General features: G+C 49.6%; 9 protein-coding genes across 9 annotated transcripts; 5 read left to right on the top strand and 4 right to left on the bottom strand.

Annotated features, from left to right (window-relative positions):
• Positions 1–34: 34 nt before the first annotated feature.
• On the top strand, positions 35–2960 carry EDB91DRAFT_1117766 (STE/STE20/PAKA protein kinase). Its single transcript, XM_041318043.1, has 6 exons — positions 35–1044; positions 1091–1593; positions 1644–2023; positions 2075–2227; positions 2290–2474; positions 2540–2960. Exons 1-6 carry the CDS (start codon positions 181–183, stop codon positions 2621–2623), a joined length of 2169 nt encoding a protein of 722 aa, XP_041179832.1. The 5' UTR covers positions 35–180; the 3' UTR covers positions 2624–2960.
• On the bottom strand, positions 2961–12845 carry EDB91DRAFT_1345361 (uncharacterized protein). The gene is made up of 12 exons (XM_041325844.1): positions 11445–12845; positions 9923–11392; positions 9010–9869; positions 5973–8957; positions 5543–5918; positions 5258–5491; positions 4372–5160; positions 4101–4318; positions 3724–4051; positions 3472–3662; positions 3167–3414; positions 2961–3114 (listed from the first exon to the last, which is right to left on the bottom strand). Exons 1-12 carry the CDS (start codon positions 12837–12839, stop codon positions 3095–3097), a joined length of 9114 nt encoding a protein of 3037 aa, XP_041179831.1. The 5' UTR covers positions 12840–12845; the 3' UTR covers positions 2961–3094.
• Positions 12846–13643: 798 nt separating this feature from the next.
• EDB91DRAFT_1049347 (uncharacterized protein) lies at positions 13644–14166 on the top strand (the record flags this gene model as incomplete). Its single annotated transcript, XM_041313461.1, has 2 exons — positions 13644–14010; positions 14066–14166. The coding sequence occupies 2 exons, from the start codon at positions 13644–13646 to the stop codon at positions 14164–14166; spliced, it is 468 nt and encodes a 155-aa protein (XP_041179830.1).
• Positions 14167–14209: 43 nt separating this feature from the next.
• Positions 14210–14365, top strand: EDB91DRAFT_1033760 (uncharacterized protein; the record flags this gene model as incomplete). Its single annotated transcript, XM_041312763.1, has 1 exon — positions 14210–14365. A coding segment is annotated over one exon (156 nt), but the record flags the coding sequence as incomplete, so codon positions are not given.
• A 1751-nt stretch (positions 14366–16116) lies between these two features.
• EDB91DRAFT_1266837 (uncharacterized protein) lies at positions 16117–18120 on the top strand (the record flags this gene model as incomplete). The annotated part of the gene is made up of 2 exons (XM_041324510.1): positions 16117–16216; positions 16277–18120. The coding sequence occupies exons 1-2, from the start codon at positions 16147–16149 to the stop codon at positions 18118–18120; spliced, it is 1914 nt and encodes a 637-aa protein (XP_041179828.1). The 5' UTR covers positions 16117–16146.
• A 388-nt stretch (positions 18121–18508) lies between these two features.
• EDB91DRAFT_1245772 (HAD-like domain-containing protein) lies at positions 18509–20059 on the bottom strand (the record flags this gene model as incomplete). The annotated part of the gene is made up of 5 exons (XM_041322591.1): positions 18509–18715; positions 18769–18867; positions 18941–19090; positions 19145–19249; positions 19301–20059. The coding sequence occupies 5 exons, from the start codon at positions 20057–20059 to the stop codon at positions 18509–18511; spliced, it is 1320 nt and encodes a 439-aa protein (XP_041179827.1).
• A 479-nt stretch (positions 20060–20538) lies between these two features.
• EDB91DRAFT_1117749 (uncharacterized protein) lies at positions 20539–20855 on the bottom strand (the record flags this gene model as incomplete). The annotated part of the gene is made up of 2 exons (XM_041318042.1): positions 20539–20756; positions 20846–20855. 2 exons carry the CDS (start codon positions 20853–20855, stop codon positions 20539–20541), a joined length of 228 nt encoding a protein of 75 aa, XP_041179826.1.
• A 1083-nt stretch (positions 20856–21938) lies between these two features.
• EDB91DRAFT_1048962 (uncharacterized protein) lies at positions 21939–22229 on the top strand (the record flags this gene model as incomplete). The annotated part of the gene is made up of 2 exons (XM_041313442.1): positions 21939–22006; positions 22070–22229. 2 exons carry the CDS (start codon positions 21939–21941, stop codon positions 22227–22229), a joined length of 228 nt encoding a protein of 75 aa, XP_041179825.1.
• A 1246-nt stretch (positions 22230–23475) lies between these two features.
• On the bottom strand, positions 23476–25145 carry EDB91DRAFT_101896 (WD40-repeat-containing domain protein). Its single transcript, XM_041312530.1, has 6 exons — positions 24910–25145; positions 24629–24851; positions 24263–24572; positions 24122–24204; positions 23964–24073; positions 23476–23912 (listed from the first exon to the last, which is right to left on the bottom strand). The coding sequence occupies exons 1-6, from the start codon at positions 25125–25127 to the stop codon at positions 23642–23644; spliced, it is 1215 nt and encodes a 404-aa protein (XP_041179824.1). The 5' UTR covers positions 25128–25145; the 3' UTR covers positions 23476–23641.
• Between the last annotated feature and the right edge of the window lie 2083 nt (positions 25146–27228).

The raw sequence follows: 27228 nt of genomic DNA, 5'->3' as shown, positions 1-27228 counted from the left end.
ATTAAAGGGAAGGTAAGGTGCTTGTTGAGGGCATCGACGAGGACATCGACAAGACAATCTCGAGATCATCGACGATATCGACTTGGCCTTTCAAATTTTGTTGTCGTTCGACGACGACGACGACGAAATTGAAACAATATCAATTGGTAACCATCAAAGCAGCAACGGTTACCAGCTGCGATGAGCCATCGACACACACCTTCGAGTACTACTCCGCAGCATAATTCACGGCGGCAAAGTAAAATCACTATTGAATATCATCGACCTTCAAGAGAATCAATTCAAGAATATACAGATCTAATACACGAATCAACTTACAAAGATCCTTATTCTTTGACTCCTTCTCGTTCTGCACCACCACCACCACCACCACCACCACCGACTCGTACCAAAACCCCAGTAGACCCTTCTTCTCCTCGAGTTCGCAATAGTCTTCAAAAGAGGACTAGGAAACATAGCCTTTCATCTACACCACCACCAGATCCTTTCGCAGCAGCACCGATCAAACAATCAAACATGAGTCCAAATCCACCTCCTCGCCCAAGTAGGGCAAATACTGCAACTCTAAACGACATCTTTACAAACAACAGTCCAATCGCAACTCGCCGTCTATCAGTACCGATCACAGATACTCCTTACACTTCAGAGCCAGTAGATATCCTACCCGATCTACCCTCAATCTCCAGTACAAGTTCTCGCAGTCGCAGTGGCACTACTGTAAAACTCAAAAAGGGTGGCATGCTAGGCGGCATGTTCGACTTCCTTGCTCCTTCAAAGCGTCCAGAGATCAGCACTCCCTACGATCCCGTTCACCTCACCCACGTCGGTTTCAACTCTTCCACCGGCGAGTTCACAGGTCTCCCAAAGGAATGGCAGCAGCTACTCCAAGAATCCGGTATCAGTAGGAGCGAGCAGGAAAAGAATCCCCAGGCTGTCATGGAGATCGTAAAGTTTTATCAAGAAGGAAGAGGCGATGTGTGGGACAAGATGGGTGCTGTGGGTGTCGAACAATCCACCGCCGTTAATGACGGCTTCGTCAATCCGGTAAGCCACTACTCCCTTTATCTCCGCTCATCTAACCTCTTCTTAGCGCACAGCCCCTCCACCACCCAAAAAACCTACTCCTTCCCCATCCACCCCTTACGCCCCATCACCCGCCACAACCCCAGTCCGCGCAGCCCCTCCCCTCCCCGCCGCCGCATTAGACCGCAGCACATCCCAACGCGCACCCCCCAAAGCATCCAAATCCCAAGACCTGGGACGATCAAATACAACCGCTGCAGCCCGGGTCCGATCCCCCAGCATCGGCGCCAGCCAAACCGATCTCAGCACCAAAGGTCAAAGAGACCGCGAACGTGAACGGGATCGCGACCGCGAGCGAGAACGTGAAAGAGATCGCGACCAACCCAAGCCCGCACCACCCCCTCCCCAACCCCCAACCCTCGCAAAGCAAACCGGCATCGCCACCCCGCGTCGCAGGGAGAAGAAAGGTGGCGGTGACAAGGAGGATGATATCATCAAGCGCTTGCAGCAGATATGCACGGATGCAGATCCGACCAAGCTATACCGGAACCTCATCAAGATCGGGCAGGGGTGAGTGGCGCCCGTTTTTATTCTTTGTTCGAGTGCTGAGCCGCTTTTAGTGCTTCTGGTGGCGTGTACACAGCATACCAAGTAGGCACCAATCTATCGGTGGCGATCAAGCAAATGGACCTCGACAAACAACCCAAGAAAGACCTCATCATTAATGAGATCCTCGTCATGCGCGCTTCTAGACACCCAAACATCGTAAACTACATCGACTCCTTTCTGCACAAGAACGATCTTTGGGTCGTGATGGAGTACATGGAAGGAGGAAGCTTGACGGATGTCGTTACTGCCAATCTCATGACAGAAGGTCAGATTGCAGCGGTGAGCAGGGAGACGTGCCAGGGATTGGAACATCTCCACCGCCATGGCGTTATCCATAGGGATATCAAGAGCGATAACGTGTTGTTGAGTCTTGGGGGAGATATCAAGCTCAGTGAGTGCCGTCCTCCCCTTGTTGTGTTGAGTGGTACTCATGCGCCCCCAGCGGACTTTGGGTTCTGCGCGCAGATCTCAGATCCTGCAAACTCGAAGCGCACGACGATGGTAGGCACACCTTATTGGATGGCTCCGGAGGTGGTGACGAGGAAAGAGTACGGGCCAAAGGTTGATATCTGGAGTTTGGGAATCATGGCCATCGGTGCGTTCCCCGTCTCATTCGTTCTATCATTCGAATCGTTTGATTTACTGAACGACGCACAGAAATGATCGAAGGCGAACCCCCATATCTCAACCAAAACCCACTGAAGGCGCTCTACCTCATCGCTACAAACGGAACGCCTACCATCGCGAACCCCGAAGCGCTCTCGTCGGTGTTTAGCGATTATCTCGCAAAGACGCTAGAAGTGGATGCTGAGAAACGGCCTACGGCGAGCGAGTTGTTGCAGGTGCGTGTCTTGTCTTGTCTCCCACGTTTCTTCGTCTGAACTCATTCGTGCCCGTGTGTTTAAAGCATCCGTTTTTCAAACTCTGCGAACCGCTGCGCACGCTCGCGCCGCTTATCAAAGCTGCACGGGAGATCGCTAAAAACAAGTGATCCCCCCCTTCTTTCCTTTTATTCCGTTTCATTTCATGTCTGTCTACCCATAAAGCGAGACACACCTGAACACTCTATTCTCGCTCATGCCGAAACATCTACCTCTTGCATCTACCCGTCACGCGGTCGCTGAATACCAACCCCGTATACCGAGTTTTGTAATACATGCATCCCCGAATCGTACAACCATCATGTCGTATCCAACAGCCATATCATCCCATTGTAGACGAAAAGTGCGCGTTTGTGCGAGAATTTTATTTGTTTGCTTGTTTGTGTTACTTGACTTGATTTGATTGTTGTTGTTTTGATTGATGTAATCTCATGTCGTTTTTCCGTTTGGAGGTGCATGATTGATTGGTTGAGAATGACTAGGGATACAGGATGAACGATGCAGAGATAACTTTTATGTGTAGTCCGAGAAAGGGTAATATAAGCATAACTGAAGAGAACCATTAATATCCCAAAACGCGTCTAAAAGTCGGGACTCCATCCTATCAATACAGTCAGGCCGCGATCCAAAAAGAAACCAACCAATCCACTCACCCTGATAAATCGTCGCTAAGTTGACTATATCCGTAGCCTCCGCGATGAGTTCGTTAACCGTATACTCCACGCTCAACGCCTTGTCGAGTTTGCGCGCCACGCCTGCCAGCGCACGATCTGCGGCTTCATCTGCAGACCCGCTTTCTAGGTCTAATGCGATGGCACCGAAGCGGGACACATCCCGGGGGACTCGGGTAGCCTCAGCTGTGCTGTCTTGGACTTTTTTGATCTTGAGCTCGCTTGCTGTCCTATAGTGGAGTCAGTCACTCAACATTGGAGGGGAAGGGAAGGGAGGAGTAACGTACCATGAATGCAACGGATCATGCTTGAACACCTCAAGCACGGTAAGTATAACATCTGACCTATCACGCAACACACGGAGGGTTTCTTCCGCGCAGCGCTGGAAAACACCTTGCGTCCCACACCTCCCCATCCCATCGACCATATCCCGAGTCATTCGGAACGGCACTCTTTCAGGGATACGTAACAATTTACCCTGCGTTGTTAATACCAATATTAAACACAAACAACCTCCTCTCAACACCATACACACGCACCTGATCAAAAGCGATCCCCAAATCAATATGCACAACCTCTCCCGACCCATTATCAATCAAAATATTCGATACATGACGATCCCCAAGGCCGAGGATATGTCCCACGATAGAAGTGGTAGCGACGCTGCGGGTGTAGTTAAGACGCATGGCGAACCAGGTGATGGGGGTTTTATGTTTTTCGGTGAAGTAGTGCCTCATCACGGGTTGGCTTCGTAGGCATATGTGGTGGAAGATTGCTACCATCGCTTCGGTTTTACCGCCGTTTTTGTCTCGGGTATGTTTAAGTTGGGCTGCTATCTGTCGGTGGTCTAGGTCGGTGGGGCGGTACCTACAAGTATGTGAGTGAGATTGGACAAAGGTGGGGAGGTAGGAGTTACCTGTGGTGCGCGTCTTGGAGCCAGGTTTGGAGGGTGACGGTGTTGCCTACGAATTCGAGGACTCCGGCCTGGGTAGCGAGAGGTAGGACTTTGTAACCCCGGACATTGAGATTTCGTCTCCGAGTCTCTTTGTCGTAGCGTAGCACCATGTTGCACAGGTGGAAAACTTGCTCCATGACAGCATCCTGCCGTAGATCGTCGTTGCCTTCGCCTTTGAACTGCAGAGACCTCTCATGTCAGAACACAAATGGAATTCACGAGGATCACGTACGAGCTGCCTGTACTTCTCCCCATTGCTGCCGTAGCAGACACTAATCTTCGGGACGTTGACGCCCCCGGCTGTACTGAATGCTGGGTCATAGTGACTGATCCAGACACAATCATTGTACTTGAGGGTTGAATCAATGGGTGTATTGCAGGTGATGACAGGAACCTGGACGTCACGCAACTTCCGAATGAGCAAGGCGTCAGGAATGCGTAGGGCAGTATCGGTTTTCTTTGAGGCACGATCTTTCACGGGGTACTTCGCCCATTGCAGCGAGGCGTTACAGACTTGCTCGATCGATTTGATCCTTGATGTGTGAATGGGATCACTGAAGAGCCTATCGAAGATGGCGCTCGCAGCTCCTCCGCGGTCCGTCTGCGATGATGTAGGTTCAAATCGTGAGGAAGTTCTTCGCGCACCCGAGGATTGTTCTGGACGTAAGCAGAATACTTGGTACAGGCTGTGGAAAGGATGCTCTTGGCACATGCGCAAGACGAGTGCTTGGAGGTTCTGCTGGTTCTTCGGGATCTCTGCTGAGGATCTTGACATACGAGCAGATAGCTGATGGGAGAGGAAGACAAATTTGCGGGAGGGTACGCGGTCGAGAGCCGCTTGAAGCTTGTCCTGAATGCTATGATCGTCGAAATTTGCGAACCAAAGGGATGAAAAGCGAATTGGACCATCGTCATCAAAACGGTCAGAGGAAGCCAGACAGCGAGAGTACATGTCAAGAGCCAGCTCAAGGAACGCATCTCGCGCTCCCGTATGGAGTTCATAAGCTTTCACATCTTCAGGCTAGAATGATTCTTGCCTTGTTTTGTTCTTCTGTCAATGCGTGGAACTCGGTTGTCCCTTGTTGAGTTCTCTGCAGCTGGCTGTCTCTCTGCCTGACCTCCTGTTTCTTGCGCTCTTTATAAATCTTCCAGCGCACGGCGTCTGACGACTTCAGGATGGAATGATACTGTTGGTCGGCAAAAAGTGCGCACTTGTGGAAAACAGTGGCACATGCGTGATCGCGAACGTTCGTCCGTTTCTCGGCCGCGATGGCTAGCTCGACGGCAGGATCGAAGAATTTTCTCTTGATGTCGGTTGGTTTTTCTAGACACGCCTCGGCAATCCAGTCTCCCTGTCACAGACATGAATAACTTGCACTATCATGGGGAAAAAAGAGGCATACCAGTCGAGCCAACGACAAGGCCTTTTCCACTGCACCATCAGGACCTAACTCCTGACCATTTACCAGGTCCTTGAGGTACTGCACTGCCAACTTTTGCTCCTTCTGGAGCCACAGAACATTGGCGAATTCACGAGCAACCTCAAAGCTGGCATTGTTCTCGAGACGCTGGGCTTTCACGATGGAGTTCAGTGCCACTTGCAGTTGATTGGATTTCCGAGCGGCGATGGATAAGCGGACGAGGCATCGCTTCTCGAGGTCTAGAATACCACGGATGAATGGCGTAGCAAAACTGCCGATTTGCTTTCGTTCCTCTTTCTGCCTGACCGACCGAACCAATGAGATCCTCGTTGCAAGGATCTGTTCCAAATCGGTAAATCTGTCGCACAGAAACATCAACGAAAGCTAGATCAAATTCATTCTCAGAACTCACTGGAAGTCAGGATTGATTTCCTCGAGCTTGGGCAGACTACTGATATCTTCCGACTTGCGTGAAAGCTGCTGCTGCATAGAATGACTCCTCCACTGTGTGATCTGACCGAGGCACATGATGTTACGAGCGACCTCGCGGATACCAGAGATGTTCTCAGTGCCAAGCTGCCGCAGACGGGTCATTTCGTCATCAAGCGAGCTGCGAACAATGGCGTCGACTGCCCGCGGGTTCCGTTCCCTGTACACTGCTCGTAGTGCCTGATAAAGTGTAGCTCCAGAACTATCTCCTGCATAGTCAGGCAAGTCCCAGGTTTCAGTACGCCAACCCAGCTGATAGCACATGGCAGACGATGAATTCCTCGAGTCACCAATCTGGGACGTCTGGAGAGTGCCAATAGCAAGACGGTCGAAGCCGAAGGCGTGGAAAGAACTGAGCAGGCCGTCCGTGTCAACTGCCTCAGGGCTTCCAGCCTCAAGGGCAGCACCGTGGAAACGAAAGGCTTTCTCCCACTGCTTCTCATGGTGAAACCGTTTGATGAGGAAATGCCGTAGATCAGCGGTCCTGATCCCATAGAATCCATCGGGCTCGTCGATGTGGCTGTAAATTTCGAAAAGGATATGCTCTGTGTCTGTCGTATTGTCCATGTCTAAGGACTGGTACTCGGCCGCGAGCTCGAGAAAAAGAAGGGCAGTCGTATACGCGCCACATGTTACTGCACTTCTTGCAAGGAGCAGGTAATCGATGTCAAGCCATTTGTCGTGAGCCAGGGAATCAGTGGAATCTTTTGGGCGAAAGTTGCGAAGATGAAGCACGACGTCGACAACAGACCTTAAGCAGGACAAATGGACATTATCCATGGCAAGTATGGCGCTGAAATATTCCGATAGACGCAATTTCGGGGACATGCCCGTTGGTTCTGGCCGATCAAGTTCGTTCTGCAGCAAAGTGTGAACCAATACCGGAAGCATTTCATCTGCAAAAGAAACATCGCGCTCCAAGAACGTCGAGAATTGTGCGTAAAATGGGTCCACAGCGCTAAGCACATCACTGAGTAAGATGGTCAGCTCGCTGATCCATTTCCGATATTCGGACTCCAGGTGACACTCGACAGTCTCCTGCAGCTCGTCAACGCTGCGAACACACCGAGTCCTTGCTTTGACAGGATATTGTTGGAGATATTCCAAAGCAGCTCTCGACTCGACGGGCCAAGATTGCAGGAGGAGGGCGTCCGATGAAGAAGCTGACACAACGGAGCGAAGGGTGCAGTAAGCGAGAGTGACTTCTTGTGGTGAGTTTCCGTCAACCATAGCGAGCAGCGTTTGAATGATCGCCCGCTGAGGTGAAAATTCCATCTGCGATGCCTCCCGCTTTTTTGCACTGCGCCGATGTCGTCCCCGCAATGTCTGCAGAAAGGGCTGTTCACTTCCGAAGCTGTAGATGTCCCCATTATTCGCAATCAATAGAGAAGCAAATGCATCGACGTCGTCTGGTTGGAGCTGATCCCTGGTAGGAATGAAATCTTTGAGGCGCCAGAAATCTGTCTTGGCGAACTGCGCTCGATCATAGACGCCCTGCTCTGCGAGGTCTCGGAGCCGTCTCACAAGGCGGAACTTGTTGGATGCAATGCGGTAGTCGCTCAATATCATGGAAAGACCATCCGCAGTAATATCATCATAAACCGACAACAACTCAGATGAAGGCTGATGTGGCCAAGCTGACAAGGCGTTCATGACCTGCGGCCGGATTTTGCTACTTCGGCAAAGTTCAAGAGCTTGCCTGTCGATCCAATGCAACAGGCCCTTGCCCATGTCCGCGATTTGAACGTCATCGGTGGCCAGTGAATAATCATGAGCCTGAGCGCACACTCGGATGAGCACATCAGGAAACCTTTGATCCACTTGAGACGTCAAACGATACATGGTAAAGCCCCATTCGAGCAAAGAGCGAGCTGTCTGTACGAGGTCCGCTTGAGCGAGAAGAGACGTTGCCTCGTGGATCAGGGTGTGGAGTAGTGTGGGGTCTTGGAAGTCCTCATGACGGACCGCTACCAGAAGAGAAATGCCATTAAGCAGGCGGATCTGTTCATTGACCAAGGGTGATCTCTGGACTTCGGAGAAAAGCTGGTGGAGGACATGATAGGATATGGCTTTCACGTGATCGCGGGCGGCAAGTGAAATGCACCAGTTGAGGGCTTGTAAGACAGTGGATGAGCCAAACGCAGGAAGATTTGGGCTGTGAAGGTTGAAGTCATCCAAGGTTCGGTACTTTGACAGAGCCTTGAAAACCTGAGCGGAGTGGTTCGAATCATGCGCCTTGATTGCTTGCATGATCGCACCTTCGGCAGAGAAGTTCTGGTCCCCTAAGGACCGAACCACTGCCGCCGCAATGCTCGCTGCATTCTGCTCCACACAACTGTTGAAACCCTGTTCTTGGCTGAGGTCGACGCCCTTGTCCTTCAACATCTTCTTCAATTGCTCCGGTGGCGTATTACAATCGACTCGTCCATCATCCAACCAAAATACAAGTTGGAATCCGATGAGATCACCCAAGCATTCCTGCAAGCCGTCGGCAGCCGTCTTCTGATTGGCGGCGCAGTGGCTCAGGAATAATCGACGGCCATGGTCTACCGCCTCTGAACTTCCACCGCCTGCCATGACATTCGTCGGTGTGAAAAGACGGAAGGTTGCTTCTGCGCATTCCCTTCGATTCTGGTAGCCAAGGAGCTGAGGAGATAGACGAAGTACATCCTGGAAAGCCTGCCGAATGGAGTACGCGATCTGTGAAGCGTAGGCTTCAAAGAGGTCCGACAATTTAGGAAGTCCAAGTCTCTCAGAAACACCAGTCAGAGTCGCTTGGATGTGGCGCGTGTAAAGTGGGCTATGAAACGCCGCTTCTATCAAGTGCCAGTAAGGTCCACGCCTCACAGCGGAACTCACGACCATGATATTACCGAGGCACAAGGTACGAGTGAGCATTTGCTCGTAACTGTGTCCCGAATGTTAGTGGGTCAAAAAAAAGGATACGTATCGAGACTCACTTCGAGAGATCCTTGGTCAACCCCTCTTTGATTGCATTGTACATATCAAGGGAGTTCTGACCGGCAAAACGAGGCAGGGTGAAGAGACGAGCATTGACAACTGCGGCCCGGAAGCGTACACGGATATCCTCATCCATGTTCAGCATAGGAATAATGGTAGAGGGTCGTTGTATGGGTTTCTTGCCGTATAGTGTTGGCCAAAAGGACTCGGAAGGATCTTGGGCAATGTACCTAGCAAAAAATTGGGAAGCGAAGTCGCGCATTTTCCAGGAAGCAAATGTCCTCTTCCACATATTATGACTGAGCCAGCCGCATAACTCGCTGATATGATCTCCGACGTCAGTGTCTGCGATTGACTTCTGGAGCCAAAGATGGGAAGTGGAGTCCAGTAAATCAACAACAATAACATGCAGATAAGCATTGTGACCATGAGAATGCTCGCCAAGAAGCTCTCCAACTTTCTGAAGAATTTCGTTGAGGACATCCACGCTAAGACTCAAAACCCGCCGTCGAACTGATCCTAAGACGGCGCCGCCTATCAAAAGAAGCTTTTCCGCGGGACAATCGACTATGAGTTTTGTCAGCTCTTTATCGCGCATGGCTTCCGTGGGTGATGATCGAAGAACAGGAGTCGTTGCGAGGAATATGACACATAGGTCAGCGAGATACTGGTTCGCAGCAGTAATGTCATCACGTGCTGCATCATCTTCTGTCGGCGGTCCAGCGCGAGTTGTCCTGATAGCGCCAAATCCGTCTGCATCCGGAGCATGAACATCCTGTGCCCCTTTACGAATTTGGCCTGTCATAGTGCGAAGAGATTGCCGAAGGGCATCAGAAACCGCGGAGAAAGCATCCTGGATCTGAAGATTTGTCAATATACTGGACACTGGTATGCGGCGCAACGAAGACCCACGTCTGCATTTGCCCAAAAGACCCGCTGAAACAGCCGTCGGACTGTATAAGAGTGATGCATCTCGGAGAGATTCCGTTTCAGGCCCTTGAGAGTGTGCGATCTAATACCAGAGCCGAAATCTGGGCCAAGCATAGCTTCCCACTCCTCGTTCGTGCTACGCTCCTCTCCGTTCATCACTAGAGGTTCCAGGGAGTGTAAAATTAGCACGCGTTCATCTTCTGTCCAGCGTGCATCTGTGAGGAGTGGTGCAAGAAGTGACATTACTCGCCCCGCGGATTGCAGAACGCGCCGATTACATCGCATTCCGTTCCATACGAGTAGGGTTTCGAATGCAAAGGCGGTGACAACGGCATCGAGTGATTGCCTGAGCTTTTCGGCGGTCGGATGGGCGTTGGTGTCCTTGAATATGTCCCATTCGGCAGTCAGGGATTCCATTGCTTTGAGCAGAGACAAGGACACTCGACGCTCGCGTCCCCGAGGCTGAACAAGCTCGGAGTCGATAACCGACTCATCATTGACGGTGCTGTGGGTAATTGTCTCGCCGCCTGCAGATACAGCGCCCTTGCGGAAGGAAGGAAGTCGAGCATCAAGCAGGAAATCACGGATGACCTTGGTTTTCCGCTCTTCCTCCATGAGCTCGACAATGGCACAATCGGGAAGTAACATGCGACAAAGAAGACCGCTTCGCTTCGAAGTTCCACATATGCTCTCTAGCAAGCCAAGAATGTCGCCAATAGTGTGAAGTGGCATCCGCGATTTCCCACTGGTATCCTTCGCCGCCTGCCCTGCACCAATTCTCCAATTATCAAGAAGCCAGCTAAGAACCTTCTCCTCCAACTGCATTCGGTATAGTCTCACGTCTTGGCTTGCAACACGCAAACATTGCGCAAGGAACATACACACAGAATCGTACGGAAATGCAGGGCCCTGTAGATCCAGATCCTTCGCCAAGGTCTCGATTTCGATAAGAACTCGTTGAGACGTTAACAGGAGCTTGGAGTGAAGGATAAGTGTGTGAGCGGCGTGACATGCCGCCCGGCAAACCACAGGGACATTAGCTCTGCGCATGGCATGAGTCCACACAGGATCCCAGACAGTGGAATCACGGACAACTGCGTTCTGTACGGTGCCTGATGGTGATTGGGTTGCACGTGAACCCTGAATGCCATCAGACTGTGCAATTGCGGCGAAGCATAGGAATGTCCAGGATTGAATGATGGGATCATCTACGGAGACAAATTGAAGCAGGGTGTTCATCACATCCTGTTGGAGTGCAATATGCAGGCACGACCAATGCCGATCAATGAAAAATAGGAGAACTTGGAGATGATACGTCCTAACGCTGGAAGTGGTTGTCGACTGTATGAAATGAAGAAGTGATACTATAGGGTCTTCACGCTTGACACGCTTCCCTAGGCTTCCTTCACCGTCCGGTGTACCAATATGCGTCGACTCGGAATGATCGAAGAGCTGTAATATAGCGGTCAGCTTGCAGAAATTCAAATGATGAATGAGAGCTCGCCTTCTCTGCACAGTCAGCTTGTAGCTCCATCAAAGCCCACGCAAGGGCTTGAGAAGAATCAAAATGCCATCCGGCCCTGAATGTATGCGCAACAAACACCCCACTTTCGCAGTGTTCGGCGTCAGAAGGAAGGACCTCGAGCCTCAAGGAGTCGAGAGACAGACTATCAAGACCCCGGCGACTGTCGGCTTCGCCGCTCAGGAGGGTCCAAAGTTTGTACACTCCGTCCACCCAAGCGAAAGATGGCCCGTCATGTGCAGCTGTCAAGAACGGGAATAGCGTTCTCAAAATGCCAACAAGACTTTCCTTCATGCGCTTGTTCTTGGTACCCCATAGTCCAACAAGCTGGTTCCACGTTGACCGAGCAAAAGTTTCAACGTCCTTTGTCCGATTGAGGCAGAGATGAGACAAAACTGGCTGCAGGGCCAGAAGGTAGTCATGGTGAAGGGATGCATCACCGGGGTAGCGTTCCAAGAATCGTCGCATGCGGTTCAGGATAGCAGACGACAGGTTTGGCACATCCTCTGAGAGGAACGGAGCTGAAGGAGAGCGGAACAGAATGGCAAGTAAGGAAGCACACTCGATTTGCTCCAAGGAAACCGAATGTTGTACAGACGCCTTGCGCGACTTGGTGGAATGCACACCACCGGGAGCGGGCGTGGCACTGTGTTCTCTGCCCTTTCGTTTACGCTTTTGCGTTGCCGTAGTGGGCTCATGGTCCTCCTTCTCGTCAGAGTCATCTTGATACATGCCGGAAATGTCAACCTGCATGCTCTCATCATTGCTCTCTCCAGTATCATCCTCAAACTTTGTCTTGATCAAATCATCAAAGATGATGTTAAAGGCCAATTCAGCTATGCTGATCCAAGTAGTCGCGTCGAGGTGTTCGATGTGTGGCGTCCAGCTGAGAAGTATCTTGATGGTCTTGAGATAGTCAAGAGCGAGTGGAGCATATAGTTGACCACGATAAACCATCATCTGTAAGAGATGAGCCAGGAGGGGTGTCAGGATTTTCATAGTGAGGCTGCATAAGCTTCTCTCCACCAGCCAACGAACGGTGGCGGTGGCATCCCCTAGTCTGCGCAAGGCAGCGGCACCCGTTGATGCGCTCTTTCCTGAGGCAGCTTTCTTGTCGCATTCTGCCTTTTCACTGGTAACTGTTGTAAAGAGGGCCTGGAACACGACCAGCCAGGCGCGTCCGTCCGCGACACCATGGACAGCATCATCGCGCGAGAACGCTTCTTTGAGAGAAATAATTCCTTCTTGTCGTTCCTTTACTTTGGAACTTTTAAGATGGTCAAGAACCGTCTTCAAGTTGGTCATTACGGGCTGGTGGAGGTTCCAGCAGGAGCGGTGTCGATCATAAGGATTTGCAAGTGGCGTAATACTGACCATGGTGGCAGTGTTAAGTATTTGGCAATATTTGGTACAAATCTCGAATATTAAAAGGCAAATTTTCCTTTTTCTTCTTCATGATTCAAGGCCTCTTTCTGCCCGGACAGTGCTCATATGCTTCCACCCTGTACCGGTTCTGGTGAAGTGCCTAGACGAATGGTCGTCTCAACGTCTAATCAACGTCGAGATGGGCAGTTGAGAAGTGCAGGTTTCATTCTTCAGGAAGTCTGACATGGTTATGTTCTGCCCTACATCCGTATCTAAAAAATTTCGTTGCTAGTCTAATATCATACTTGTGAACGTAGCAGAGTAATCCAAGCTCGAATAGACTACCTGATCGTTCAGGATCTCCCAAAATCTGCTCATTGTCCGAGTCGTCTTCTGTCACCCCAAATCTAAGATAAATTTTACGTAATGAACGCGTTCCCGTGATTTCGCGTTTTGTGGACTTGGATTGAGCTTAACCAACTTGTATCGCGTTTGCTCACCTCCTAACGTTAATTTCTTGGACGACGACCTGCACGACTTTTATTCTCCCGACAACTTTATTTTTTTGGTCAAATCTGACAACACTTTGTTTGATCGACCCTCCAGCCTTTGTTGCAGCACTGTACAAGTTTACCTCGGTTCAAGGCCAACATGTCCAACGGAGGCCAATCAGCGCTTTCTGGATTGCGCACCATCAGACGCGACTGGTCGCAATCCAGTTCTCAGTCTGAAGACCGTATTTCATGGCCACCCACTCAGCCCACCCAATCTACCCAGTCCCAGTCATCGAAGCCACCTGGTGTTCAATCACAGCGTATGAAAGACATCCAACTTGCGCTTGATGCGCTTACAGGGAAGCAACCCCCTGGAGAGCGCCCAGAAATCAGCACGAAACAGATAGCAAACGGGAGCAAACGGGCCCCCCCACCTGCTCCAAATCCTCCGCCAGCAAAGAAGCGTCAGCTTCCATCCACCTGGACCGACGACACGCTATCTTCCTCATCTGGATTCAAGAAATCGAACAGTTTTTCTTTGCCGGCAGTAAAGTCTACGTCATTGACCGTCGCTTCTTCGTCAACAAAGCCCTCTACTAAGCTTGCTGGAGTATTCCTTAGTCAGGAACAGACGCATATACTTCGCCTCGTGGAAAGTGGGGACAGCGTGTTCTACACCGGTAGTGCCGGTAAGTAGTATACAAATTCTTCTTTTGTGATTTTGCCTAATTGTATGCTGATAAGGTACTGGGAAATCGGTCTTGCTCCGAGAAATCATTCGCACATTGCGAAAGAAATATGTCAAATCTCCCGATGCTATTGCCATTACTGCATCAACAGGTTAGGACGCATATACTCACTGTTTCACGTCCTGACATCACATGGCTAGGAATCGCGGCATGTAACATCGGGGGCGTCACGATTCATTCATTTGCAGGCATTGGTATCGGAGAAGCCTCTGCGGAAGAGCTCACGAACAGAGTGCGTAAGAACAAGAAAGCTGCGTCGAGATGGTTACGGACGAAGGTCCTCATTATCGATGAAGGTACGTTTGATTAGCAAGTGCAGTATTCTGTATCATGTATCATATCATCAGTTTCGATGTTGGACGGAGAACTATTCGACAAACTTGCACGAATTGGCAGTTTAATACGGAGGTCTCCAGAGCCTTTTGGAGGAATTCAGGTTTGCTTCGGAGTCAGTCTTCATTGAACTCTACTAAAACGATTGTTAGGTTGTGGTCACTGGCGATTTCTTCCAACTGCCCCCCGTCGGGAAGGGTACTAATCAGGTCAAATTTGCTTTTGAAGCTCAGCTCTGGAGCCAGACCATCAAGCGCACATTCAATCTCACCAAAGTCTTCAGGCAAAAAGATCAGCGTAAGGAGGACATTAGCAGAACTGACTAAATGCTGAGCGTCGTTCAGAATTTGTTGACATGCTCACCGAAATGCGTTTCGGGCGGCTTTCGCAAGAATCTATTGCTCGGTTCAAGTCTTTGTCGCGACCGATTGACTACGGGGACGGTCCGGGAGCAACCGAGCTGTCAGTCTTCTACTCGATCTTTTTGGCCCCAGTAATTGATTGGATGCAGCTTCCCCCGTCGAGAGGACGTGGAGAGATCCAATAATGGCCGCATGGGTCACCTTCAAACTGAGCAAAGACATTACGATGCTTCGGACGCCGGCACAATTCCTGACTTGAACCAACGCGAGAAGATGCTTGCGAACTTCATGGCACCGAAGAAACTTGTTCTTCGTGTTGGTGCCCAGGTTATGTTGATCAAAAACATGGATGAAACGCTCGTCAATGGCAGCATGGGCAAGATTTTACGCTTTGTCGACCCAGCGGTGTATGGGACTGACTATGACGATGTCGATGGCAACGGTAATGCAGGAAAGCCGAAGTCAGAAAGGAAAAAAACCGCAATGACGAGTGTCATGTTCATGCCAGTCGTGGAATTTTTGCTGCCGAACGGAGGGCGCAGGGAAGCTATGATCTCAACTGAGACCTGGAAAGTGGAGTTACCCAACGGAGAGATACAAGTGTCGAGGAACCAGGTGCACCGTTTTTTGTTTGATAATGTCAACGCGGCTAACTTTTGGTGGTAGCTGCCCTTGATATTAGCTTGGGCGATGTCCATCCACAAATCGCAAGGACAGACGCTGGAGAGAGTCAAGGTAGATCTTGGCAGAGTGTTTGAGAAGGGTTTGTCCTGGTTGCCGATTCATCTCCTGACAGTTGAAGTGACCTCTCCCATGCAGGACAAGCATATGTCGCACTGTCTCGAGCAACATCCTTGGAGGGTCTGCAAGTTCTTAATTTCGATCCAAAGAAGGCGAGAGGACCTTATTCTCTCTCTCCACGGTCATACTTACCCTCCTTCAGGTCCAAGCACATCCCAAAGTCGTTGAGTGGAGTAAAACGCTGGAGACCATTTCGGACTAAATCATTGGCATTGTTTCTCTTGTATCATTATTGATGCATTTATTTGCACCACCACGCACCTGGAGATGGACGACAGCACACCTGCCAGAGGCCTACCTTATAGACGTATATGTAGTTATACTCATGAGTGCACTCGATGTGTGCTCGATAGTATTGCTGAGTTACCAGACTCGCTTAACCAGACCTTATACTACCCCCTTGTAGTCGTTCAGAATGTTGAATTCTGCAGCCCGTTGTCTATCATTGCCATATGACTGGCCTGCAAGATTCCTTGATGAAGATATTTTTTATTGATCTAATCATTTAATTTTGTGATTATAACGCAAGTCAGGCCTTCGCCGAGAACAACTTGAACTTAAGCATACTTAAGTAATAGTCATGAAGACGATCAGTTCTTCATTTCAATTGCAAGACTCCTACCCATCCAGTACACGATCTCATTCTAGCAGTACGTTTAAATAAATCGAAGACTTGAAACGTTTCAAAACTGATGTTACTCGTTCCCAAGTTGAACCAGGATCTCACTCGTCTGCGAACATGATGTTACATTTCTGTCCGGAAGTAACCACAAGCAGTCGTGCCCTGGTCTCGAAAGCTCAAACAGAGATTGATAATGAACTTGTGGCACTTGAAGAGAGAATGCGAGCTCTTCGGATGCGCCGAAACAGTTTCTCCCCCATTTCTTCCATTCCTCCAGAGATCCTTGGTGCCATTTTTGTCCATCATGCCCATCAGGTTCAGATGCTTTATGCTCCTGATAGCCATGTGGTTCTTTCATGGCTCATCGTCGGACACGTTTGTTGCTACTGGCGCGAGGTTGCCCTCGGAACCCCGGAGCTATGGGCTACCCCGTTTCTCAATTCCTCAAAAGGCACGGAGGAAATGCTCATGAGGTCCAAAATGGCTCCCTTGATATTGCGAACTGGCCAGCAATATCGTATAGACTGCGTCCAAAAGACATTGATACACATAGAGCGTTTACAAGAGGTCTCTCTTATGTTCTCAAATGGTGGTATGACACACCACTGTATTGTGGAATTCCTTAACAAGTTATCATCTTGTTCCGCTCCCAAGCTACTATCCCTTTCTTTGGAGGGAGCATATACACAAGCACCACAGATGGCAATCCCGACTACTTTCCTCGCGCCCAACCTTCGCAAACTCCAAATCACCCGCTGTAATCTATCATGGGCGTCTTCCGTCCTGACTGGACTCACAGTCCTTGATATCAAAGCACTACCACCCCAATGCCTTCCAACTTTAGACGAGTTCATGTCTGCGCTCCGTCGTATGCCTGCTCTGCACACTCTTGCCTTAGAAGATGCTCTCCCGACTCTTCCCGTCAACACGAATTCACTCCCTCGTGTACCCCGTGCTATGAATGTCCGACTTCCCCACTTGAAACGATTGCGTTTGGTGGCGAAAATGTTGGAAGTAGCCAATGTGCTAAATCGCGTTGAGTTACCTAATTTAGCAGGATTGGAAATTCGACTCGGATGCCGCGTATCTTCATCTGGGAATGCTACTCAAGAATGGAATCTGAGCCTCTCCATCATTTCTCGTCTTTTGGACTGTTACTTCAAAGCTGAGTCTCGGCAAGTTCCCCGTTCCGTACGGCTGTCCGCCGATGGTCCCATTCGTTTGCAATGCAGCACGGTCCGGAACCCTCTTTCGTGGGTGGCTACTTCGTGGGTAGGGTCAACATCTAAGGCTTTTCTGGATATGGAGTGGACGGCGGAGTCCCCCGTCATTCTTGACTTTGACTTTCCCCGTGAAACGAGCAGGACAATCCTCTACAACTTGCGGAGGCTCGTTCCTCTGCGCAGTCTCGAGGCCTTGTACGTCGAAGGTCATTTCCCTTGTTGGGATGGTTTCTGGAATGACGTTACTGCCCGCGGTACTGCTCGCAATCTTGCATACATTTACTTGCGAGGAAACGCCCCAGCTCTTGAGGATCTTCTCAAATCCTTACGTTCGCATAAGCACAGTGTATCGCGGTCCATGGGTGGCCATTTACGAAGGGGACCCATTTTTTCCCCAGCACTCTCCCACCTTGTCCTTGACAATCTGGATTTCGACCAGTACACCATGACCTTTTTGCGGCCCTCTGACCTCCGTGATGTGCTCATGGATCGTGTCAACGAAGGTCGGGGGTTAGACCACCTTGCGATGACTGTATGCACGGGTGTCAGTGCTCGCGAGGTGCGGTTGTTGCGAGAAGTGGTGGCCGACGTGAGCTGGGATGAATACGATAGTGATTATGACCTCGAATATGACTATGACTCATTGGAAGATGATGATGATGATAACTACAGTTTCTACAGTGATGGGAACTACGGCGGGTACTATTAGGTAAAACATAACATAGGTACGATTCAGTCGTCCAGCGGCTGTTGGAGCAGCGAGGGCATGTTTTTTTCGCTGTCCCTCGGATACTTCCTACGCTAATGATGCTTGCTTGAACACAACAAACATGTGAAGTACTGTATAGCTTCTTGGTATCAACTTGGTATGCAATGTTTTCAGTATAGCAGTACTAAGTAGAATGAGAGTTGCTAATTCGACACTTCTCGTACTACTACTACAGATGACAATGTATTCTCAACGCTACGAGTACTAGTCTAGTGATATTCATGCATGTCATGTCTCGTCATTTAAGTCATAAACGTTTATACACCCTATGCCCCATAGATACCGCCATCGCCAGCACACCCAAGTCTGTGATAAATAGAACCAGCATTCATAGACTCGTGCTCAACACACCTCGCACATCTTTCGCGTCAGAAATGTCAATGAGAAGGGGACATATGTCCATCAGTTCGGTATCGTGAGGATCGTTAAACCACGAGGATATAGGCACGGCGTTCGTGGGGTGGAAGATATACGACGCTGGCGAATTGTCGAGGATGATGGTATCTGCCATGGGACGTCCAAGCTGCGACAGATCCTGAAATTAAGGACGATCAGATGCGGAACGTTATCTACAGGAAGTAAACGAACCTTCACATAATTTCCTCTGAATCGGTAACAGTTTTCCCGAAAGAGCCTATGCGAAACGACTTTGTACATGTCAAGATAGTCCATCACTGGATCCGCGTACTAACGTATAGTTGAAACAAGGGAGAAAATCATTAGTTAGATATCACCGTCAGTCATCTTGTAACACACGCACAGCACTCAGACTTGCGGTATACACTACCACTTCGTACAACTCGCCCATCTGGCGAAGGAACTCATCCACGCCAGGGCGTTTCTGCACATACATATTGTGCCAGCGGTGGTCGATTTCGACGGGGACGATAAAGTCTGGATCTGGTATAGCCTGGCAGTGGGGAGTCAACACCAGGAGGGCCGGCCAAAAAAGTTGAAGAAATACCCTAAAATTACTATGGACGAGGGTCTCGTCCAAGTCAAGTACTAAACACTTCTTGCCAGCATCTCTGGGCGCTATTGGTGGCAAAAGTGGACGTGGCACTCCGTTCTGTAAACTCCAGAGTCAGAAATGTATCTATTAAACCAGGGATCTACTCACAGGACCGATGGGAATACCTGCACCCCCATTCTTGATCAGCATCGCGTCTTCATTGCTTAGCTGATCTATCAGAGCTTGCACATCCTCATCCGAGTCGGCACCAAGAGCAGATGAACCCGGTGGCTGCACTGCCCCACTGGTAGCGCCCGCAGTCTCCGCAATAGGTAGCACGCCTTTAAGAGGTTGGCCCTGCTCCTGTAAGGGTGCCACTGGAACTACCAGTTCATGAACTGCAACGCTGCTATCTTCCGGCGCCTTTTCAGAAAATCCCTTCACATCATTGTCTGCGGCCCTGTGCGTTCGCAAAGTAGGACCTGACGCAATGCTTGCGACACCATCGACGTCAATATCATGAGCCCGGGTATTGAGGCCGACGCAGGAGATTAGCTTGCGAAAGAACCTGGTTAAGAAGGTCTGCTCGGATTTCTTGACACGTTTGATCTCAGAAGACCCCACAAATGAAGCGTGATCTTTGGATTTAGAGTGATGCCGGAGACTACTCTGCCTGGAAGTATTTTGTGGAAGGAGTGTGGACGTGCCCGCAGATGCTTCACGCTTGTCGAGTCCCGGGGATGCGGTGGAGGATGCAGAGATAGAACGACTGGCACTGCCTACGTTGTCTTTGGAAGAAGTATAGGAATGAACGCCGCGTGGTGCAACCTGCCGGTCAGCGGCATGTGGCGTCTTCAAAAATGAGTCCTTCGAAGGTGCGGACCCAGCAACCTTCTTGTAGGCCGCAGATTGAGCATCTGATGGCATGATTATTACAGTCCTGGTATCGTTATCAGGAGAGCGTTCTGCGAACGAGCCTAGTCCTCGATAAAAGACAAGTGAGAGGAACGCCGGACAGTGGGCTTGAAGTACACTGAGTGCAGGAGGTAATTCTTTGGAGGACTATTGCGATTGCGAACAGTTGATATAAAAGGGGAGTCGAATGCCGTGGTCCAACCGCAACCTGAACTTAGTACTGCCTCCCGTTAAACAGCACTCACGGCCGTCGAACTAAGCGTCAATTAATTGCCGCCGCGCGGAAACAACAAGGCAGCGCCAAATAGCGTTACATACTGCGTACGTCCTGCTGGATGTAATGTGATTTCCGAACCAGCGACGGCATCTTGAGTTCACAAAGGCCATCCTTCTAAGATAACTAGCTTGACCTGAGATACACTGAGATAATCAGAAGTTGAATTGGTCATTTTCAAATTACACTACATGAAGCGATCTGAGGGGTTCTTCTACTACATACTAAAGGTGATCAATCGGGTACCTATACGATAACCTACAATAGGCCCGACGAGCCGTCGCCTATGTCGTAGCTTACCTTTGACATCATGGAGCATGCGAACGTAGGCTCCAACAACCTTAGTCCCATCCAATGTCCGAATTGCTTTGCAAATAAAAAAATCTCCCGCACTAAGTTTGATTTCACATAAAGCTAATTCCAGGAGTAAGTTGGCTGCAAGCAGTGTTTGATCCGACTCGTCATTCTTAAACTTCAGGGGCTAGGCGGCCATGAAAGCATCCCGGAGAGCGGTTGCGGTCAACTTGAAAGCATGGCCGCGCGTCATACCATCAAAAACGATCGGCCCTGGAACGTGAACACAGATAAGTAAATGTGTGCTATCCTTAGCAGTTGAAGACGATGGTCAAAGACAGCCAAAAGCTGTATTTGGGGGTATCTGGTGGAGAACTCCGGTGATGTGTCAACGAGTCGAATATCCATCAGCTACCTTCTGTGCATTCCGTGACGGAGAATCTGCGACTGAAGATACGAACAGCTCCACTCTTGAACTGACCAGAAGAAGGAAAAACGTGTAGCATCGCTATCGAGCCTATCGCAAGTGTGATGTGAAACAGATGATGACTCCACAGGGCCCAGCCCCAATAAACCAGTTCGAGCGAAGGTTTTAAAACCGGGTCACATCACATTTAGAACATAGGAGAAGACACACTTCCTCGGTGAACCTAAAGAGTGCCGTACACTGGCAGTAAACATGTCCGCAAACCAGCTGCGGTTCTGCGCCCATGAATTTGAAATCCGCTGAGTAAAAGGAACAGGAGATGGGCTATTAGCCTTAGAAATCATTTAATTTGGATTGACGTTCGATCGTGCAATGAACGAACATAACGTACCTGAGCGTGGAGATGACATGCGTGGTCCTGCTTGGTCCCTGCTGTGACGCAGTATACTGAGTGGACCGTGGTAGACAAACAGCGCACACCCAAACAATGAGCTTCATCCAAATAAGGAAGGTGTTGTTCGTCGTAACCCAATGCTTGTTTCGATCCTTTTGTTCCTACCAAACATTTGGTGGTGCCAGCGTTGTGCCAGCGCGCAATTACAATCATCTTGGGTGCTAGGACAATGTACATCTTTTGTTTCCGCGCAAATTCCCCGAACGCTGTGGATCTAGGTAACCGTATAAAACCTTCCTTCCTATGAGTGCCCCGACGAACCCACCTTGCATTTCGCTGCCCAACCAGTGTAAGAATACCCAGGCTTTAGCGGCAGCCGATTGAACTGTACAACAACGTCTGCGACAACCACTTGTGATCTACATTCATTTGCTCGCCTGCTCATTAATATTGCTCCTTTCACCTACACGCCTGACAATTCACACTCGTCGCGGCACCCAACATGTCTACCGCGGTTCCCCAACACGCATTTCTCACTTCCGAGCCTTGGATTGTTGAATCCAAGCCAATGTAAGGACGGTCTATAACATTCGAAACATTTTTTTTGATACTGGTTGCCTCGATGGTACATAGGAGAAAGACATGCATCTCGTGCACTAAATATATCGAACGTCAGGTCGTTCGTGCATGGAAGCGCGTCACTAGGGCCACCCGCAGGCATCAACGCGCATCGTTTCTTCCCAAGGATTTCATCCTTGTCACCTCTCGCCGTCGCAGTATGATGTTGGTTTGAGTAGTTCCGAGGTGAAGCATTCACGCGTCACCGGTGCTACTCGCAGGCATCAACGCTGCATCCTTCCTTCCCAAGGATTTCATCTTTGCCACATCGCAGCGTGATGTTGGTCTGGTGGTTCCGAGGGGAAGCATTTGTGTTGTCACAATTATGCGCAGGCGCACATATGACAAAATCGGACTGTTGACTCGCACGCATTCATTTTTTCCGTCGGTAGACATTACATTACTTATCACTACAATATTTACTGTGCTCTAGACTGTATAGATTTTAACAGTATGCTATGTCTTAATCATTAATATTTGTATCCATTGGAATGGACGTAGAAGTCTAGGAGCTACAGCAAAGCACAGATGCTGCATGATTCTGCGTGTATAGCCATGTGACGATGTAAACGGGGGTGTAGTTTGCAAGCGCAAACAGAAGAGGGGGGGAGCTTCCTGTGAGACGCGAGCTACGTTCTCTTAGGGGCGCTCCGCGAGAAGCAACATCCTTGATCTCAGATCAATGTTAGCGTGACATTACAGCAATACCCGACAGCCGCCGCTCTCGCCATCCCTGATGTGTGGACTGGATAGCCAAGTACGGTTAAAGAATGTACCAAGGTAAAATCCGCGTGGCTGAATAGACTGTGTGTGTGCATCCAATTCACCGAGCTGTTGCCATCACTGAAAATGTATGGACTGGACAACCAAGTGCGGTTAAAGAATGTACCAAGGTAAAATCCGCGTGATTGGATGGACTGGATGTGTTCCCAATTCGCCGAGATGTCACAACGTAGCTCCTCGTAGCTCCCGCGGTGGGCGTGTGGATTTTTGCTGTGGCGAAAGACGCAAAGCGATTCGGACCACGGGACCCAAGAGAGCGGGTTAATACTTCACAGCTCACGCATTGGGATTTCAATTTAACGTACTCGAGGTCCATCAAGATCCAAGGGGATTTCCAAACGATGCAATATACAAGACCGACGACAAGGTAGGTGATAATGAGAGCGAACCCGGATCTGGAGGGCGCAGTGTTGGACATGCGTGGATGGTCCGAATGTCTGGCGCGAGAACCTTGATGCTCAGTAAGATGACCATTCAACGGTCCCAGGTGGTGAAAAAGGTTGCCAAGTGTTCGGCGGTGTTTAGAAGATAAATCTATCCAAGGGGTCCGCAAGTATGCATCTATTTTTATTAGTTTACTCAGCAGCAAGTCAAGGAACATGGGCGACAACTCACCGATCCCTCCACCAGGACGTGATACGTTCGTTCGCGATTACTAATATTTACAAGCCAGCTGTTACAGACTTGCCTGCTTCAACATCTGAGCGTCCTACCCCCCGCCCCCTTCATCTCTCTAGACCAAACGCGTCGTAACATCCAATAGTTCTCGACACATTCTCGGTTTGTCGTGAATTTTGGCGCAACTCATGTACTTGTCTTCTCAAAGTCCATCAAGGCCCAAATTGACACCTTCGCGTCCTTACTGCCTGCAATCAACCACCGAGCACGGACACGCTTTTCCTCAACAGTCATTTCGTCCTCGTCACCGGAAGAATCATCCCTCAAGTCTCCACGAAGAGGTGTGTTACCAAAAGGGGGATCGATAACGGAGGCAAACGTAACCGCTTGGCATGCTTGCTTGTGATGCACAAGGGTTCCCAGCTGCTTAAACGTCTTCGTTGAGTATAACCGCATTCTGCGTGCATAAGTTAACATAATATGTCACATAATCACATGGTTGACTCACTTGCCGTCCCATCCTCCTATCGCACACACTCTTCCGTCGCCGCATATGGCGATAGAGCCATTTCCTGGATGTTTGGTCTTGAATGCAGTTCCTGCTTCTTCCTGGGTCTTCTGTTCAGGGTGTTAGCAAGTAAACTCATTGCATACCCAAACACCGACCAAAAGATCATACCGTCCCACCAGATGGTCAGCCGATATGGTTAAAGCAAAAGTGCAGTCTAAAGAGACCGCCATCGCCATCACTTGGAACAATAACTTCCATCAGATTTCCCTCTAATACATTTACATATTTCAACCAACCTGATTCTACATGAAGTTTGGATTTCCACAATACCTCCCATCCGCGGCCCTCGACGGTCTGTTTATTTTCGGGTGCAGTGCGCTTCCGGAGAACAACGCCTCCATTTTCGTACGCGCATAAGAGTCGCAGCTCTCTTGCTGATGTAGAGGACGAAGGTGCAGACGAAGCAGCGTAAAAGAGATGCATTGACATGATGATTCCCGATTTGCTGCCCGACCTGCCATCGGAGAAGGCTGTTGCGGAGGTGTCTAGTGGATCACCTATGGCGGCATGGAGTCTTTGACGCGACGGAAGTGACCAGATATCTGCCTGGCCAGTTCATATACTGAGATCACGCCGTACCATACATCGGAAGGGATAATCACCAGAGCTGATTCCACTAGGTTCGGAATGGCGAGCAGACCTTCCTGCTCGCTTGATCCTGTAGGGAACATGAGAGAAAACCTGCAGTAGTTCAGGGCGTTGACGTCCATCGAGTAACATATCGTTGGGATTGATAGATCCGACAGATCAGTTGCAGGTCCTTGTCTGATGGAAGCGGATTCCTCAGGTCTTGCCCAGACGTGAAGTTTATTGTCCCTCCCATGTCTAATCGCCGAATATCATAAAATGCCAGGAGAAGAAGGATAGCCGACCGGCTACTCACGTTAAGATTTGAGACCCCCATTCTTGAACGCCTAACAGGGAGTCAGTATGAGCTTTCCATGATGCGAGTGGTCGCAATGAGCGCGTGGAAGTGATCACAACTTGTCCTGCGGCATCTCCGGAGTAGATTCGCTCGTTGTCCGTCGATATGAACAGGGTGCTTACTGCGATCGAATGTGAACGTAGCAGATGAGTAGGTGAAGGTGCTGGCAGAGCCATAGTGTAATCACATTTACGTAATCAGTCGATACATAATAAGTACCCGGTTTCCGTTGAAACTAGCTAGATGTAGTCTCCTTCCATCTCAGTTATGTGAGGACAGTTCACTAAACGGAAGATTCGGAAGGAGACTTTCGGCGTGCAACTTGCCATATCCCAAGATAGCCTTGGCGAACTATGGATCCAAGCTCTGGTTCGTAATGCCCGCAATGACAGAATGGCAGATCATATAAACGAAAATTCACAACAAGTAGAATTCTCTTCTATATGACTTACCGGCATATAGCAGTCCGCGGCCTCGTGCGTTTCTCTGTGCCATCCTTCCATGGCAAATATCATATACTTGCCCGCTTTAACGCCTCGCCTCTACTTCGTATTATTCTCGTCGTTCGGCACGTTTATCAGCTTCATATGCACGAGCCTGTAGCTTGCTAGCGCTTAGCGACGAAGGTTCATAACGTGACGCACGTTCGTCGTCGCCAACTGTGAGTTACGTGCTTTTGGGACCGGTCAGCAACATAGTATGGTAGCGCTAGTAGTACATCACGAAATTCATGAATATTTTGCATAGATTCCTCGTCCAGTCAAACATAGTAGAAAACTTGTGACCGAGATCAAGCGACTACAGCGGGATCAGCTGAGTATGAAAGCAAATAAGTGTATAATCCAAATGGAGAACAATGGATAAACCTACCCCGCCTGCAATCTGCTTTATCATTTCAATACCACTTTGTAGGCGTGATACCTCTGCCTTGAGATCAGCGACCTCTTGTTGCAAGTTATCCTTTTCGACTGCATCCCCTTTGGCACGCGTCTCGAGATCTACGATATTGATGCGAGCTTTCTGCAGATCTTCAAGGAGGTCCAAGCATCGCTGTTGCGAGCCCGACGTGACTAGGTTCGCCTCACGAAGAGCCCGCTCTGCAGCAGTCAAGGACGTTTGCAGATCTATGACTCTGGTATGCAAGCGAAGAGACCTGCACCATTTATCAGAATTAACCATTGCATTTAAGAACTGAAATGAAACCACCTACCTCTTGTATAAAGAGGTCACACGACCATCGAAAGCCTTGGAGCAAACCTGAAACGAAGCAAATGGCTTCCCCGAAGTAGCTGGAACGCGAATCGGGCATCTGAGGGTTCTGCCTATCAGAATGACTTTGATCATCATTACCATAAGAGATGACTTCGGAGGACGATGCTGAGGAAGTAGCTGGTAACACAACCGCATGTCGTCTCAGCTGGTAATGACTCAGGGGTTGGAAGCCCGATTTCTCGATTACTATGGTTATGGCTCAGCGCACGAGTGCTGTAGACAAATATAAGTATGAGAGCACGTGAATCTTTACGAGTTGCGCTCACGGCGTAACAGGAACAACCTGGTAGGAGTCCATCGAACCATTGTCTTGGATAATGTCGTTGTTCATGACAACATCAACCTGATTGTTAGCGGTAGAGGTCTCGTCTCTTTCTCCATGCAAGGAGGATCTTGCCAATAATGCGTCATTCTGTTTCGAGAACTCGATGGCACATTTAGCCACCTCTCGTAATGGCCGTTAGTGACAAGTATAGAAGATGCCACGCTCGCCTACCTCTAGCACAGTTGGCATTCGATTAGGACCAAATACCTTGGTTGCAAGTGACATATATGCACGGTACTTGCGGTGCTCTGGCAATGTTCCGCATCCGTATAGTGCTTCGTGAAACCCCTGGTAGCTACAGAGCGGAATGCCGTATGAGTGAATATCTGCGATTGATTATATGTAGGCACTTGCAGGTTACGGAAGCTCGGTCGAATAATGATACCTTGAACCACGTGGCGCTGGCGGCCAATGTAAGCAGAGGTCAACTCAATGTGCCCATATCCCATCTGATCGAAGGACGTGCGTCGTTAGTGAAGAACTCTCACACCACCGGGAGATACCTTACAAGTCCCGAAAGGACCAGACGCAACCGAGCATGCGTGTAAGAGCCTAACTTCATATCAGCAGCCCTCGCCCGGCTTTTCACTGATCACAATTAGATCCAGGCGAACAAAGGAACAAAAATGAATGAACAAACTTATAGTCTGGAAATCCTCAAATGATACATTCAAGGTCTC

This window comes from Suillus paluster, assembly GCF_016628075.1.
Source record: "Suillus paluster strain FC165 chromosome Unknown EDB91scaffold_12, whole genome shotgun sequence".
NCBI lineage: Eukaryota > Fungi > Basidiomycota > Agaricomycetes > Boletales > Suillaceae > Suillus > Suillus paluster.
This window is presented reverse-complemented; position numbering and strand designations above follow the sequence as displayed.

What these genes read in the sequence shown, in the direction of transcription:
- EDB91DRAFT_1117766 (XM_041318043.1), top strand. Translation starts at nt 181, where the DNA reads ATGAGCCATCGACACACACCTTCGAGTACTACTCCGCAGCATAATTCA. An exon ending in ATGACGGCTTCGTCAATCCG is followed by an intron (nt 1,045 to 1,090) that starts GTAAGCCACTAC and finishes ACCTCTTCTTAG; the next exon opens with CGCACAGCCCCTCCACCACC. An exon ending in TGGGGGAGATATCAAGCTCA is followed by an intron (nt 2,024 to 2,074) that starts GTGAGTGCCGTC and finishes ATGCGCCCCCAG; the next exon opens with CGGACTTTGGGTTCTGCGCG.
- EDB91DRAFT_1345361 (XM_041325844.1), bottom strand. Translation starts at nt 12,839, where the DNA reads ATGGTCAGTATTACGCCACTTGCAAATCCTTATGATCGACACCGCTCC. An exon ending in GGGAGAAGTACAGGCAGCTC is followed by an intron (nt 4,319 to 4,371) that starts GTACGTGATCCT and finishes AGGTCTCTGCAG; the next exon opens with TTCAAAGGCGAAGGCAACGA. An exon ending in CTTAGCGACGATTTATCAGG is followed by an intron (nt 3,115 to 3,166) that starts GTGAGTGGATTG and finishes CTGTATTGATAG; the next exon opens with GATGGAGTCCCGACTTTTAG.
- EDB91DRAFT_101896 (XM_041312530.1), bottom strand. Translation starts at nt 25,127, where the DNA reads ATGGCTCTGCCAGCACCTTCACCTACTCATCTGCTACGTTCACATTCG. An exon ending in ACCTAGTGGAATCAGCTCTG is followed by an intron (nt 24,573 to 24,628) that starts GTGATTATCCCT and finishes TGAACTGGCCAG; the next exon opens with GCAGATATCTGGTCACTTCC. An exon ending in ATAGGAGGATGGGACGGCAA is followed by an intron (nt 23,913 to 23,963) that starts GTGAGTCAACCA and finishes TTATGCACGCAG; the next exon opens with AATGCGGTTATACTCAACGA.